Source organism: Suricata suricatta, chromosome 1, assembly GCF_006229205.1.
Source record: "Suricata suricatta isolate VVHF042 chromosome 1, meerkat_22Aug2017_6uvM2_HiC, whole genome shotgun sequence".
In the NCBI taxonomy this organism is placed as follows: domain Eukaryota; kingdom Metazoa; phylum Chordata; class Mammalia; order Carnivora; family Herpestidae; genus Suricata; species Suricata suricatta.
Window position 1 is genome coordinate 159,825,295 of NC_043700.1, and position 16,484 is coordinate 159,841,778.

General features: G+C 37.7%; 1 protein-coding gene across 1 annotated transcript in view; it reads right to left on the bottom strand.

The window, feature by feature from the left end:
• The window catches only part of GRXCR1 (glutaredoxin and cysteine rich domain containing 1), a 124,076-nt gene extending 107,990 nt beyond the window's left edge, over positions 1-16,086 (bottom strand). Inside the window, exon 1 of the mRNA XM_029932126.1 lies at positions 15,685-16,086. Coding sequence (XP_029787986.1) covers positions 15,685-16,068 — 384 coding nt within the window. The 5' untranslated portion in view covers positions 16,069-16,086. The remainder of the gene's footprint in view (positions 1-15,684) is intronic.
• Positions 16,087-16,484: the final 398 nt, after the last annotated feature.

Here is a 16,484-nt window from a genome sequence, read left to right on the forward strand (position 1 = left end):
AGGTTTGTGTCTTTCCCCAGATTAGGAAAGTTTTCTGCTATGATTTGCTCATATAAGCTTTTTTCTCTCTCTTTATCTTCTTGGACCCCTCTGATTCTGATGTTGTTCCTTTTTCATGAGTCACTGATTTCTCTAATTCTTAAATTATTCTCTTTTGCCTTAGTCTCCCTCTTTTATTCTGCTTCATTATTCTCCATAAGTTTGTCCTCTATATCGCTGATTTGCTGCTCTGCCTCATCCATCCTTTCCACCGTGGCATTCATTCAAGATTGCAGCTCAGTTACAGCATTTTTTATTTCATCCTGACTAGCTTTTACTTTTTTGATCTCCATAGAGAGAGATTCTAATCTATTTTCAACCCCAGCTAGTATTCTTATTATGGTGATTCTAAATTCTGGTTCAGACATCTTGCTTGTATCTGCGTTGAATAAGTCCCTGGCTGTCGTTTCTGTCTTCTTCTTTTTCTTTTTGGGTGCATTCTTTCATTTTGTCATTTTGAGGGAAGAAAAGGAATTAATAAGATAAAAAATTAAAATTTAAAAAATTAAAAAATTAAAAACAACACACACACACACAAAAATCAAATAAATGATGCTTGACCCTAGGTGTGTTTTGGTCTGGTTATTGAAAGAAGCTTGATAGATTCAAGAAAAAAAAGGGGTAGAGGAAACATTTGCAAATATGAGAAAATTAATATAATGAAATAGAATAAATTGAAATCATGGAAGTAAAATCGAATTGGAAAAACTTACAAACAGTAAAAAATTTAGTATAAAAAATAAAGAAAAATATTTTTGAATTAAATTTGAAAATAAAACAAAATTTTCTCTTTCTGTATTCAAGAAAAATAAAAGAAATGAAAAAAGAAAAAAACTGAATAGATGGATCAGCGAACACACTGAAATATAATTGAAATTACATCATTTCCTCCAGAAGTCAAACTATGAAGTACTTTATAGTCTGTAAACTAAGCAGGTGAAGAGATTTATGGTGTTCCTGAAGAAAGAGTTTGGCCCAGTTGGGTGGGGCTTAGTGTAACGGTTCCATTTTCCTCTAGATGGAAGTGCTTAGCTTACTGGGTGAATTGTTGTGGCACCTGTAGGTGTGTATGCACATGTGCAGGAGGGGTGAAAATGTCATCACCCAGCTATCCAGTCTCTAGTATTGGAACTTTGCTTTCCCCGATCAGCAATTGCACACTCATCCTTTGTCTCTGGCTTCCGTTCACTCCTCGCTTTTATAGTCTGTGACCACACTGTCAAGTTGCCAAGCGACACCTCCCTCCTGAGTTTTATCTCAGGTGCAGTTGTGTTTCTCGACCCCTCACTTCTGAGGGACTGCAGCTTTGACCCACTCAGATCCTCTGGGCTAGGGCCTCAATGAGCAACGGCTGGGTTCCAGCCACACCCAAGAATATTCTCAGGACTGTGCTGCTGCTGATGCCCAGAGACTACAGCTGGGTGTCAGTCCACCTCAGAAAAAGTTTACACAATTGTGTAGCAGCAGTGTTTCAGCGATTACGGAAAATCACAACACACATCTTGCACCAGGCTTCACCCGTAACAACCTTATCCCAGCACCAGCGAATGTGGTTGTTCTCTGGGATCTGCTGGGACTGGGTGACTGCACAGCCTCTACCAAATGTCTTTCCAGCAGTGGAACCACTTCTCCTCAAACGGCCCGAGAACTTCTTGGGCCCCCCTCTGCTCCTAGAGATTTGCCCTTCCCACAGGAGCACCACCAGGTATTGAGCTGCAGAGTTTCAGACTCTGTGCTCCCCTGTTTATAGAGTCTTAATTGAATTTAAACCCTCTCTTTTCTTCTTTCTCCCTTTTTTGTTCAGTCCCTGTGGCTGTTTCTACTTTTCCACTTTCTCTCCCGCTGTTTTTGGAAGGTGTGCTTTTCTCATACTTTCCCCACTGTCTCCATCCTCTCTCTGCAAGCAAAAACAGCTCCCTGCCATCCATGGCAGCTTCTCTCTCCCCCAGTTCACCCCTCCGCACCATGTACCTGCTGAGTTCTGTGGTTCAGGCCGTGCATATTGTTGTGTTAATCCTCAAATCAGTTTTCTAGGTGTTCAGAATGGTTTAGTGTTGATCTGGCTATATTTCATGGACACAAGATTGGAAAAAAATATTCCATGCTGTTTTATCATCTTGGCTCCTCCTTCCTAAACTTTTTCTTAATTGATATAATAAATGTCTGAGTATTTTGAGCCATTTCTAGTAGTCTTCTCTGTGGCTTATAGCAGAGTACCTACCATATATTTACAAATACTTCCATGACTAATGTTGAAAGGCATAACAAGTCTATCCAGGCTCTTACAACAGAACAGAGAGTCCACCTCTGTCCAGAAGAGGCAAGCTAGGCTTTCAGGATGACAGGTGTTCCTCAGGGATCCTCAGACACAAGGCATTTAAGTAGCTGGCTAAGCTCCCAGGTACAGAGCGAAGTACAGCATGGCCAGGCTGGCAAACACATGGTCAAGTAGTCTTAGGAAGTTAAAACTACAGAATCCAAGACAAAGATCCAGTTAGGGGCTGATGTCAATGAGAAACTCAAACATATAAACTGGCCTCAGGAAAACAGGTTTGTGTGGCAGAGGCTAAGCCAATTATAGATACAGAAGCTAAGATTTCCCAAAAGGAAGTGAATTCAGCCAACAAAACTTGCAGTGCCATAATGCCTTTAAGGAGTGGCCCAGAGCTTCCCATGCTGCCCTAGTTTTAAAAGTTGTTATGTGAAGGGAACAGAATCTCTATAGGGTTTACAGAATTCCAATGTCCTGCCTCTGTCTCCCAGTAAGCTCTGAGTACTTACCATATTCTATAGTAACTATGAGTTTGTATTGCTCATAAGAAAGAACTGAGTTTCTCTGAAGACGGAAATCATTTCTTATTCATCTTTGTGCCCTTATTGCCTAGCAGAATACTTAGCCCAAAGACTGATTCTATAGGGGCCAAAGGCAGGCTGCCCCAAGATGGCCCACTTTGGCATAAACATTATTTTGAATTAAAAGTAATCAAAACTCAGTAGATGTGGAAAAATTCTCTTCATGGTCCTCAACTGTCTAAATTTACATTGGAGAGGAGACCTGTATCAGGAAGAGTTATTAACAGAGATTCCCTTTTACATAATATACTTATCTGTGTAATAGAGTGATCTTTGTTTTTTAGAACATCTCCTTTTACCTTCCTGCTAATGATCTTTCTCCCTTTTGTATTTTCAAACTCTACCTCTCTCCTTAGCTCATATAAACTTCATTTTGCTTTGTTCTTCTTGGAATTTCCACGTCTATGTGGATTCCTTTACATACACTATTAAATTTTATTTTCTCATGTTAATCTGTATTATGTCAATTTGATTCTAAGTCCAGCTAGAAGGTCTTTGTAGATCAGAGAAAGGTCTTCCTCCCTAACAATTCAGTTTGCTGAGAAGGTGGATAATAAAAATAATAATAATATTTATTGAGCATTTATAACATGCCAGGCATTGTGCAAAATGGTTTATATGCAATAGTCCATAGGAAATAATCATGATCATTATACTAGGGCTTAAAAAAGGTAAGTAAATTTCAGACTCTGCATCTGAAACCAGGTCACCTCCCTCCAGAGAATAGTGTTTTTGCCCCTTCATGGAGGGAAAGAGACATTTAAGACACTACTGAAGAATTATAGTTTGTCTCTTCTTTCACTCACAAAGAAAAGTGGGAATTCTTAGAAATTTGGTTTTTTTCCTGGCCCTGTGAATAATTGATAGAGCTATGTTTTCAAGAGCCTGAACATACACAAGATGAAATTGGGTAGTTCCAAGAATTGGAAAAAGTAGAAGTTGAGCATTCTGAGAGGGAACTTATGTGAAAGGCCTCGTGAGCAGCATCAGTGCAACTTCATGGGGCTTGAGGAGCAGAGATGCAGATAGATGCACTAGAATCCATGGACCAGGACCATCACTCGGTTTCCTGACCCCCTCAAGCCTGCATATCCTGCAGATCATATGGCTAGGGAGAGAAGCCCCAGTGATGACTAGTATAGGACTTCCTGCCTATCCTAAGAAATAGGAGCCAATAGTCTCTCTGAATCTAATATGAAAAAATCAGGTCAAACGGTCTTTCCAGCAGTGGTTGGTTGTACCTCACATTTACCTGCAACAGAAAGAAAGGATGAAAAAGAGAGGAACTGACTATTGTGCAGGCGGCATGGGGAGCTATCTAATTTCCAGCACAGGATTTGGGTCTGTTTCAGTCCTCATAAGCTCTCACCACCAACTCACTTCTTTGGGGATATAATCCCATCTCTAGAAATCTTAGAAATATGAAAAACACTTTTTAAGAAAATCGACTTGTAACCGAGGCAAAAAGAACTGGCTATGAAAGATGCTGAAGTAGGCAGAACTAAAAAGAAGAATAAGAGAAAAAATATATATATGAAAAGAAAAATCCCAAAATTAGAAGAGGAGGTCTGACATCTATAATTAGTTAAGAGAATCTATGATACTGTGTCTCAAAGGTCCATGATTTAGTTTTTTGTATGGTTAAAAAAAGAGGTGGTAACCCCAGTTAAGTTTGGTTTGTTGGTATTACCCTGGTAAGAAATTTCCTAATACTTACTTTTAACTGACAAATGTGCATAACTGTATGTTGTCCTAAAACTACAGTTAAAAGCACAAGGCACTCAGAGAGGCAAATTTTTGGCCTTCAGGCTGCTGTGTTTACATTGTGAATGAAATTTGATGACTCTAGAAACCCACTACTACTATATATTGATCTGACTGACTCAATACACAAAATTTGTGCCATGAATACAAGCTATCTGCTTCCCAGAATCACTGTTATTTTCCTGAGATTGTAGGAATTAGGATCCTTAAGCCCTAGGAGACAAATGGCTCCCTTCCTGAACAAAGTTTCTGGCATTATATGAGTAATGTGTAAAGATGATTGTTAAAGAGTATAATAAAAGGAAATTCATGAAACCCTCTGAGGCTGTTACAGTTTATGGTACCACCACTTACACATCATTTCTTTCTGTCCTCTTTGCGCATCATTCATTTTTTTCCTCTTTCTGTATTAAAAAGTCCACTAGTTTAAATTTATTGGTTTCTAATAGTTAATAAAATACATTTGCCTCTTCCTTAGTGATACTTCATTTCCTTTAGAGTCAATTCTTTTTACTCAATGTTATTCTATGCTGATAGTTTCCATAATCAAAATTGTGTTCCATAAAGTCTACAAAGTGCTAAGGTATAGCTAATTACAAGACCAGAGTCCAAAAGGATTAACATCTTGGATTAACACAATAATATTAAATTTTGTTGACTACATAACCCTGTATATAAGTACAGAAACAAGCTAACAAGAGTTATTACATTAAATAAACACAGATGCTTTGTGATATTGAAAGTTTTAACCTCATGAATCTTTCCAGTGAGAAAAGATGTTTGAATGAATCAACAAGTGAACAACACAACAGTGTGATGTGGTCACCAAAAATATTATTTTAGTCTTAAATTACATTCATGGAAGTGGGCAACAGATGGCCTTTGCTCTATCCTGGTATTATCAGTTTCAGTAGGTTCAATAGCCACAGGATAGTGAGACTTGAATCCTTATCTTGCCAAAAATTCTGAATCTCTTCTCCCTAGAAATCCCCCCTAGAAATCCTCACCAAAGCCTAGGTAAGACCTTGGCAGAGATACTGTAGAGAAAATTCAGGCATCCACTGAGTGATTGGACACTAGTTCCTTAGTGGATAAGAGCCCTACCTTTGGAGTCAAACTTGCTGATAGTTATATCACTGATCATCATGTGACTTTGAGCAAGGTACTCAAAATCTATGATCTTGTGCCAGTTTGCTCCTACTGCTTAACCAACAACTCCAAACAGAGTGAAATGCAAAATTAAACATTTATTGCTCACTCTTGAGTCTGTAGTTTAGCTGACAGTCAGCACATTGGGACTAAGCTATGAAGGATTAGGCTTCAAAATGTTGGTTGGGTCCAGATCTGTTCTTCATGTCTCTTGCTCTCCTAGGACCAGCCAGCTTTTTGCAGCATGCCCTTCTCTTGGTGATAAAAAGAGTGCAAGAGGGAAAACTCAACCATGCAAGCACATTTCAAGCTTTAGCATGTGTCACATCTATTACCATCCCATTGTCCAAAAGGAGTCATCTGGCCAATACTAAAGCCAAGGGCTGTAGAAGTCCACTCTTATCCACATGTGGTCATGACAGAAGTGTGTCCATGTGTGACACACATTGGAAAAAAGTTTAACCTACCATAAAGTCTTAGTTTTCTCATACACAAATAAGTTTACTACTAATGGCTGGCCAAAAATATCCATGTCTTAATCCCCACAACCAATGAATATGTTACCTTATGTGGCAAAAGAGGCTTTGCAGATGTTATTGCACTAAGGATCTTGAGATAGGAAGAGTGTCTTGGATTATCCAGGTGGGCCCAATATAATCACAAAGGTCTTTATAAAAGAAAGAAGACAAGGAGTTAGAAGAAAAGATGTAACAATGGAAGAATACATCAGAGTGATGCAGAACCAGGACCTGGGCAGCCTCCAGGAGCTGCAAAAGGCAAGGGACAGATTCTCCCCTAAAGTTTACAGAAAGAGTAAAGCCCTATGGAAAGCTTTATTTTAGTCCCATAAGACTCATTCCAGACTTCTGACATCTGGAATTATAAAGTAATAAATCTGTGTTATTATAAACCACCCAGTTTATGGCAATCTGTTTCTATAGGAAAGTAATATACTAGGTGAGTAATTACTACCATTGTTCAATCTCCCCAAATATGGATACTGCAGACTTTTTTTCTTTAATATAACCACATAATTAATCTGGATGCCAAAGGCCTTGCTCTTTATTTCTGGGAAAACATCATGAATCTTGTGTCATTGAAAAGGACAGTGTTTACTTGGAATGGTTTGGAAGTTGCTCAGCAGAATCTTGGAAGATAAGAGGGTATCACCTCTGCCAGATGTTTCCCAAGCAGTGTGGTGACAGCTGTCAAAAGAAGGTGCTCATGAGTCAGTCCTGAGAGGACACTGAACCTGGCTCTACATCAAAGGCAACATGCAGGTGAGCACAAGCTGCTCTACCAGCCTGAGCTGGTTCTGGGGCACTGATGAGCATGGCAATCCCACAGCTTGTCCATGCCGACCCTGCTCTAATCCATAAAGCTCACTCTCCAATCTCTAGACCTGCCAATTTCCCCTGAGGTCACACGCAGCTCTTCTGAAAATGACCCTCATTCAGTCTCTACCAGATTGGCACTCTTTCTTCCTGTTTGATTTCCACTAATGTGTTAGAACATAATTCCTCCAGGCCTTCTCTTCTAACAAAAAATATCCCTTGCAAATAAAAAACCTGGCTTTCACTACTCTACCCGCTCTGTGGACTAGTCAAGCTTTCAGACTTTTCATACAACAGAGATCGTTAACCGTTAGTTAATAAAAGGTGCCAAAAAGGGGAACAATGTAATTCTTCCATGGCCTAATTGTTGGAGGAGTTAATCAAGAGGATATGAATGTCAATTGACAGGCAATCCTCACCTCCTCTCCTGTCCTGTCCCACAGCTGAAGCTGTTTCAAGGATGCAGCCTTGAGAGAGTAACATGTTGTTGAGGTCATCTGAATGGTATTTGTGACTGAAGCCAGTTAAGACCTCTATATAAACTTAAAATTCTAGTAGGTATCAGATCTACTCATTTTTAGGCGACTCAAGACAAGTTTCATAGGTAAGTTATTCTGCTTATTAAACCTGCCCCCTACCAATATGGAGTGGCCCATCTCTTACTCTGGTCAATTCCTGCCCTCCATGTACAGGAACTTGTTTCAGATTTCACCCAAGAAGCTCCAGAGGTTGTGAACTAACACTAATTTTGTTGTTGTTTAGGAATCATAGAAATATTAAATACTTCTACAATTTGTTCTATTAACTATGAAGGAGAGTTACATGAACAAAATGTGCACCTATTTCTTTCTTCCTAATAAAATTTTCTAAGACATAAATAATTTGTCAGAAATTAGATAAGATAATAAATTATTACAAAAATAAAATTGAGCAAAGATATCCTAAATATTACTTGAATAGACTTGTGTACATGAACCAAAGTTCCTTAGTAAAAATTTGTGTATGAGGGCTCTTGGATGGCTCAGTCGGTTGAGAGTCCAACTTTGGCTCAGGTTATATTGTGGTCCATGGGTTTGAGCCCCTCATCTGGCTCTGTGCTTATAGCTCAGAGCCTGGAGCCTGCTTCAGATTCTGTATCTCCCTATCTCTCTACCCCTCCTCTGCTCACACTCCATTTCTCTCTCTCAAAAATAAATAAATATTTAAAAAATTTTCTGTATGACATTTTGGCATGTCTATAATTTCTAAAATTCCTTCCAGGCAATAGTGATTGAGGAAGTGATATATTTATATAATGTGTCAACTTACAGACTATTAAATGCTTATATTGCTTTTATATGAAATTCAAGGTACTGGATTTCAAAGAAAATATCAAAAACTTTGTAAGCATGAGTAGGGCCACCAAGAGATGTGTGTCTAGTCTTGCTATTATATTGCCTTTATAATGTTTGAAAACATCAGGTGCTAATTTTCTAATTATGTGGTAACCATTTTCTATCAGTAAGAGTTCATTAAGCAGTTTCAAGTCATCTTGTAGAATCCATGGATTTGCTCAGCTTGTTGTTCTAAAGTCAGAATTTAGGTAAATTAATGGATTAAGCTTCAACCTTCCACAAGCTAAAATGTGACAATGATCCCATTTCCTGATGATACAAGTGCTCTGACAAATAGGGGAGACTGAGAAATATTCCAACTAGATACTCATTGAATTCTCTCATTAGAAAGAAATTTGTAGTAAGATTCATGGAATTTGGGTAAGTACTCAGGGTGAGTCACTGTTACTAACTATTGATCCTTGTAGGATCAAGATAAGAGTCATTAATTATACAGATTACTTTTCGGTTCTTGGGCCTTGAGATGGAACTAAGTTAGAAAGGAAGCAAGAGAAGTTGAAGGAAGGAATGCAATAAAATAATAGTCTAATAAGAGAAAGACTAAATGGAGAAAAATATAGGCATGGGAGAAATGGAGAATGGGTAGCAGGAGCTATGTTAAAGGCTAATAAAAGAAAAGAGAGGGAAAATTCTCTGGAAAAGGAAAATAAAGTCTAGTTTTGTGTCTTTTCATAGATATGTAGCAAATGTTAATTAAAAGAATGATAGACTGAATCTAGACGATAACCCACAACAGAAAGAACTGAATGGAGGAAGTTACTAACACTTCACCATTCAAAATGTATTCCTATTCAATGGGAGAAATCTTCAAACCCAAAAGAGATGGAAAAGAAGAAAATAATCACTTGGCAAGAGAATGTCACTTAATTCATTAACTCAAAGAAAGCTCAGCATCAGTGTCAGATGGTGTGGCCAAGACTAGCAAAACACGGGTATGTGGAAGATGGTCACCGTAACAGTACTCCAGCTGGCTTGAATGGTTAACCTGCTTTAAGCTTATGCACTCCTTACCTGCTAACCTAAGTCCATTGGTTTGTAGGAGAACTAACAACCTTCCCTTGAGATTTTGCAGATCACTCACCTTGAGGAATAAAGGACCAGGCTTTCTTGGAAGATAAGGCCTGACCCCATTAAACACAGCTGCCATTGACGCCAGCAAGCCTGTTGAGGGTGGTGTTGACATAAAATTAACTGCCAGAGCATCAGCTTCCCCTGCATGTAGTCCCACCATTTCTCACGCCTTCCCCTTTAACTGCTCCCCTCCCACCTTCACCTGGACTGGGAAGACAGTCTTTAAGACATTAGTCCACCATCTGTCCTTTCCTACCATCTTTTGTCTCTTGAGTATTGATTTTTGAGATGTGAGCAGCTGAACCACAGTTTGGAACTGGTTCTCTGTCCAGTAACAACAGGAACTTCAGGTGTATCTGTTTGCAATTATTCAATTTTACATTAAAAAATTATTCATTCAACTCATTTTGGGGTTGTAAGGTAGTTTCTTGCATCGTTTGGAACTGCATAAAAAAATCTTACAGCTTTTGTTATTCCTGATAGCTAAAAAAAGGCAATATTTCCATTAATAGATGCTTATTTTGAATATCACATAACAATTTTGCTGAATGAGATTTTAAATCCTATCACAATGTTTCATACATAGAGAATATGTTCAAATTATTATTAATTAATAATGATACTACTTCATGAAGCTGCTATGAGAAATAAATGTCAATGCACATAAATAATAAGAACAGTGCATCTAGTAAGTACTTAATCAATATTTAGTATTACTGCTGTTGTTTTCCAGAGTGGTCCACATAAACTACTTGGACCAAGGAGTCATCAAGAGTATCACCTTGTTTTCATTGGAATATTATTCCATTGTGAAAGCTAAATCAAGTTTACTAGAGATTAATAACAAGTGCAGTCAGAAATTTCAGTTAATCATTCATCCTAAAGTTAGTGAACAATGCTGAACAGGGGTCTTCCTGGAGTTAACCAAGTTACCCCCTCCCAGCGTCAACCCTTGCAATCTCAAAACAATTTAATCAGTTGATGTTATAGAGATGATAAGGTTTGATAAATTTTAAAAATATAATTTAAGGGGCGGCCAGGTGGCTCAGTCAGTTAAGCATCGGATTTCGACTTCAGCTCAGGTCATGATCTCACAGTCCATGGGTTTGAGCCACAGGTCAGGCTCCATGTTGACAACTTAGAGCCTGGAACCTGCTTAGGATTTTGTGTCTCCTCTCCTTAAGATTCTGTGTCTCCTCTCTCTCTGCCCCTTCCTAACTCGTGCTCTGTCTCTGTCTCTCAAAAATAAAGAAACATTAAAAATTCTTTTTGAAATATAATTGAAATATAATTTAAAGCTGAAGAGAAGCTATTTAACTCTGCAGAAAAACTTTCTCTAGGGGAAGATTTAAATGTGCAATAAACAATAGATTTTAAAATCTAACCTAATAGTGACATTTCAAAAGACTAAATCACGTCATGACATGTTATGATGTGATTTACTCTTATCCATTTTCATACCTGTAATTACAACATTTCAAAAGGTAGGGTTGAGGAGCACCTGGGTGGCTCAGTCAGTTAGGCATCAAACTCTGAGTTTCGGCTCAGGTCATGATCTCATAGTTAATGAGTTCAAGCCCCACTTTGGGCTCTGCCCTGACAGCACAGCGCCTGCTTGGGATTTCTCTCTTTTGCTCTCTCTGTTTATTTATTTAAATAAATAAACATTTAAAAAAACCCACAAGGTAAGTTTGAGTGTTTTTGTATATAGCACTATGCTTTTACAAACTAACAAAGCCAGGGGGCGCCTGGGTGGCTCAGTCGGTTGAGCCTCTGACTTCGGCTCAGGTCAGATCTCACGTACGTGGGTTTGAGCCCCGAGTCAGGCTCTGTGCTGACAGCCAGCTCAGAGCCTGGAGCCTGCTTCCAGTTCTGTGTCTCCTTCTCTCTCTGCCCCTTCCCCTCTCATGCTCTGTCTCTCTCAGTATCAAAAATAAATAAAACATTAAAAAAAAAAAAACTAACAAAGCCAAAACAGTGAAAGGCAGAGTTCTCAGGTTACTAGCTTTGGGCCAGACACCTGATTTCCCTGAAACTTAGTTACTACAAGCAGGCATTATTCCTGCTTATTTCACAATATCTTTGGAACAATCAAGTAAATGTACCTGAAAACATTTTCAAAATATAAATTCTTCTGCAAATGTAAAATTATTTTTATTTTACTTATCTTGAAATGTTAAAATGCTTATAAACATAAGCACATTAATCACAGATGTACATGTAAATACAAAGATGAAAGTTATATGTTTGAGTTTTTAGAAAGGATCCAGCAAATTATAATACAGAGTATAACTATTGTCCTTCTTTGCATCTATTTTTCTCTAATACAGTAGCTTTAAATTTGTAAAAAGAAGGAATTCAAAGTATAGAAGTTACAGAAAAAAGATTGTAACTGAGTATACAACAGAATATACAAGTTTGAAAATAAGGTTCAAGAAAAGATTACTGATATTTAATTACTGTCTAAAATTTAATCCCATAGGAACAAATTAGAAAAAAACGAATGGCCTTAATTATCTGCATCACTGACCCACCCCAAGAAGCTTTGGCAATATGTTGCTGCTAAGATCAAGGTGTATCTCAAATCTAATCATGCACTGAGTGACGAGAACTATGAGCTACGTAGTGGTTTTGTAATTTGTCTTGCATGAGATAACAGTGACTAATTTTAAAAAAATTAATACAAATTAATTTTCTTCTAAAACTTTCCAGTAATGAAGAGTAAAATCATTTATGTAGGTAGAATTAACCTTACAGCAGAATTTCTTAAAGAAAACTAAAACACAACACCTACATCAGAATGTACTGGTAATTTCAGAAACTTTCCAAACCAACTGATTGATAAATTAGAATACAACAGGAAACAAGTCTGTCAGGGTATCTTTATTTATCTTTGGCTCAGGAAAGACCTCCCTGATGATCTAATATGATCAGAATAACATGTAGCAGATGAATACATAGCTTCTTTGTTTTCACCCTTAAATATTGAAGACATAAAGAATATTAAAGAAATATTTTTATTAACTCTAGCAAAGTGGATGAACTCCCATTTTACACACTAGGTCAATGATTCTCAAACTTCAGTGTGTAGATGAACAACCTAAACAGCTTCTAATAAATGCATATTTCCAGCCCATAACTAGGTTCTCAGATTTCCAGATTTCAGATTTCCATACTAGCCTCTCTTGAGCATTAAATTCTTATTATTTCTGGGAAAAATGGAAAAGCGAAGCACCTGTATCTGAAGAACCATAATCTAGATCAGTTGGAGAATTTGAGAGATCCACAGATGAAACAATGAACCACCCTCTACGAGGCCCACCTGCACATCCAAGTGACTTTCCTCTCTTTACCTCATGGTCCATTACTACCCTCAAAAACTTTAATTAATATTGCACATCCTCAATTACCCAGAGTTCTATAGAGTAAACTAACAAATGTAATGGGAATTTGTTCCAATATCCTTTTTATAGACAACTTTCTAAATAAGTTCTCCTAAGAAGTAAAAATGTTTGAGGCAAATAATTTCAATGACAATTCTCTCTGCACAGTTGAAATGTTTGCAAGGTGCATGCCAATATTTTATGAGACAGGAATAACAGAATGGGAAACTAACAGAGGAAGCCAAGTTATTTACAGGTTCTTTGAAAGCTTTTATTTATAACTAGGGTTTTCTCTCAAGTTTCAAGTTGAATGCTTTAAGATTTTATAACTGAAAACAGGAAGAGAAACCTGTGTCTTCAATTATCGAGCCTTGCTTCAATAAGATTGTGCATTGAAACCTCAATCAAATATCCAAAATGCTACTGCTCACTTTTTCCTCCATGAGAGAAATTGCTACATTACAGATACGTCCAGTTAGGTTTGCTGCTTACTTTCTAAGGGGTGTGGAAAACGTACAGAAATTTAGGAAAGAGACACATCTGGTCCCATAACCATGTGTGGAAGTAACTGAGTGGTAATTTCTGCTCTTAGTCCCTGGGGCTTCTCTGCTACTGTATTGTGGGATGCCTATGGAAACCTACTCAGTCACCCTGAGGCACATGTCTAAGACATTTGTCACTCTTTATGACATACCTATCCTTTAGCAAGCAGCAAGCATCCAAGTCAGCTCTCTATATAGTGCTGCACAGGTTGTATTGCAAAACTCCAAGGGGTGTTATTTACACAGACAATGATGTGAATGGAGCCCCTTGAAAGAGCACAACTAGCAGCCCCCATGCAAGAGAAGAGCTCCTTTAACTTATGTTTTGTCCTGGAGAGATCAGAGAACATTCCAAGATGACGATGGTAATGATGATAATGAAAGTAATGATGATGGTTAAAATTTGTGACTGCCTGCAACATGCTGTTACTTTTCCCACATTGCACAGAAAGAGGACAAGCTATAAAAAATGGTTAAGTATCAGTTTTTGAGGGACCTCTGCTAGTAACCACTATGGTCCTCTTGAAACAAAGGGTAAATGTAATGTGGGGAAATTAGAAAATTACAGTTTCACTGGATTTGTTTTTCACAAGAAAAAGGGTAATAGAATTATATATTGAAAAATATACAAGTTTAACTATTATAAAATAATGCAGTACTAACATTTGATTATAGAATTTCTTCTATATCCTGTATGTGAATTTATAAGCTCTTTCAGGACAAAGGAGAAAGGGGGAGAAAAAGGGTTTCTCTTGTAGGACTTAAAGATTTAAGGTATTTTTTTAAAAATAATAATGTTGGGGGGAGATCTGAATAAATTCAAATCAAAGTACTACAACTAGTGCAGAAGTTTTGTAAATGACCCTCCAGATCATAAAGCGATTCAAATCATGACTCAGTCAAAAACTTAATTAATCACAATAAAGGCAAACATTTTTAAACTTATTACAGAGTCTTGGTCTATATTTTGGCAATAATGATTTCTGCCAATTTCTAAGATGATCTTCAGAAATCTATACAAGATCTTCTCCAAACTAGTCAAACATAGTCATCAGTTTTTAATTTTGATTCCCCACCTTCATCCCTAATTCATGGCTAATTTTTATATATGAAATTCTACATATGAAAATAACCTTTGATTTAAACTGCTTTTACCCTTAATTTCTTTTTTTTTAATCCTGGTGGTGTGATCTTTCAAATACTTTCTTTGAAATAAAAAATAATCAAATATTATTGGTTAAAATCCTTTCTCCCTACCACTATTACATCTTTATACAATGCAGAAGCACTGGCTAATTCCTCAAGGAGGTTGTATTTAACCATTGAAAATAATACAGAAAGGTTTATAATGAAAATATTGGTATGCTACCTTAATGATAGTGATTATGAATTCTATTCCTGAAATAATGATCCCTGTTTTTAACAGAAAATCATTTTACCAATGCTTCTGGGAAATTTCAAAAATTTGTCTAAACATTGTATCATTGCCCAAGGCCTCAGGACCTGAATAACGCATTCCTACATTACTGTGCAGGATCTATCACATTTTAAAGGCTAACATTTTTCCTATAAAATCTGGATCTCAGTCTATACATTTACAGAGGGATAACTTTTTCAAGTGCTACTCTCGAGTTCCCATGGCAAATGAAAGAAGAAATGCACCTCAGATAAAACCTGCAACCCCCAGCACAGTGGGGGCAAGTCAAGGTTTGTCTTTACAGCTTCCTAACATCCCAACTGAATCCAACGCCACTGGATGCAGCGCTCAATCTTCTCTGGTTTAAAATCTATACAAGTGATGGTAAATGCAAATCTGGTATCTGTAAGGTGACCAACCAGAAATTAACTCCTAAGTGGTGCTCAGATTCTTTGAACACCATCATCTTGGTAAGCAAACAGACACATTGTTTTAGTCATTGCACACTGGAAGAAAAGACCACTTAGAAATTTGACTTTGAGAATCCATCTAATTTGCTAAGCATAATGACCCTCTTTTTAATCAATGGCTGTTGAGACAATATCTTAGATGGGGAAGTGACTCATGAAGTATGTAGGAATCATGAATAAGACAAGCTTGCTTTCAATTGGAGAGCAGAGAAGTGTTGAGAAGGTGAGTTAGGAACAAGTCCAGGAGCTGCAAAGTGCATTGACTTACCTGCAATACGTTGGTCAAATTGTTAAACAGAGCTTGGCCGGCACTCACTTTGTACTTGACGCCTCTGACTGTGCCATTTTTACTTAAAATGTGGACTCTTCTTGTCCCAAAAGTCTTCTCACTGGCAGCCCTTGCTAATACCAGCAACTTATCCTGGTCGTTCTCATACTCATCACATTCTGATCCTATGTGTCCATTTTGCTGTCCATCAGACTCACTCAGTCCATCTATCCCACAGATGCTGGCACATTCAGAATCCAGGGAGCCTGATGGCTGCCCATCTTCATACACTTCCTTCAGAACTCGCCCGCTATGAGATGACGCGATCCGAAACCGGACTTTCCGTGGCCTGTCATTTTCTGGCTTTATGTCCCTTTTTAGCATGATCACTTACACCCACATAAACAGTTCACATAATTTCTGGATCAATGTTATTGCCTTAGTCCATTTGCCACCCAGCAATATCAGAGCTTCATTCTTGCAACAGCATCACCCATATGAAACTAACATCGAAAGAAGATTCCTAAGAACTTACAGTGCAGCTCTGCTATTAATAATGAATGTGTGTGCATGTGCTATGGTTACCTTTAAACTAAAACCTGCAAATGATCCCAGCCTTTAAATATTAAATAGCTATGGTGGACTCTTTAACAGGACAAATGCAAGAAAGTGGCTTGTAATGAAACAAAAAATAAGTATGGGGCAAGGAAATGAAAGACCTGAACGTTGAAGCCAATGATGAGTGTTGAAAAGGATCTTTAGCAGAAGAGTATCTCTACAATTCGCTGCCGGAGTGGAGG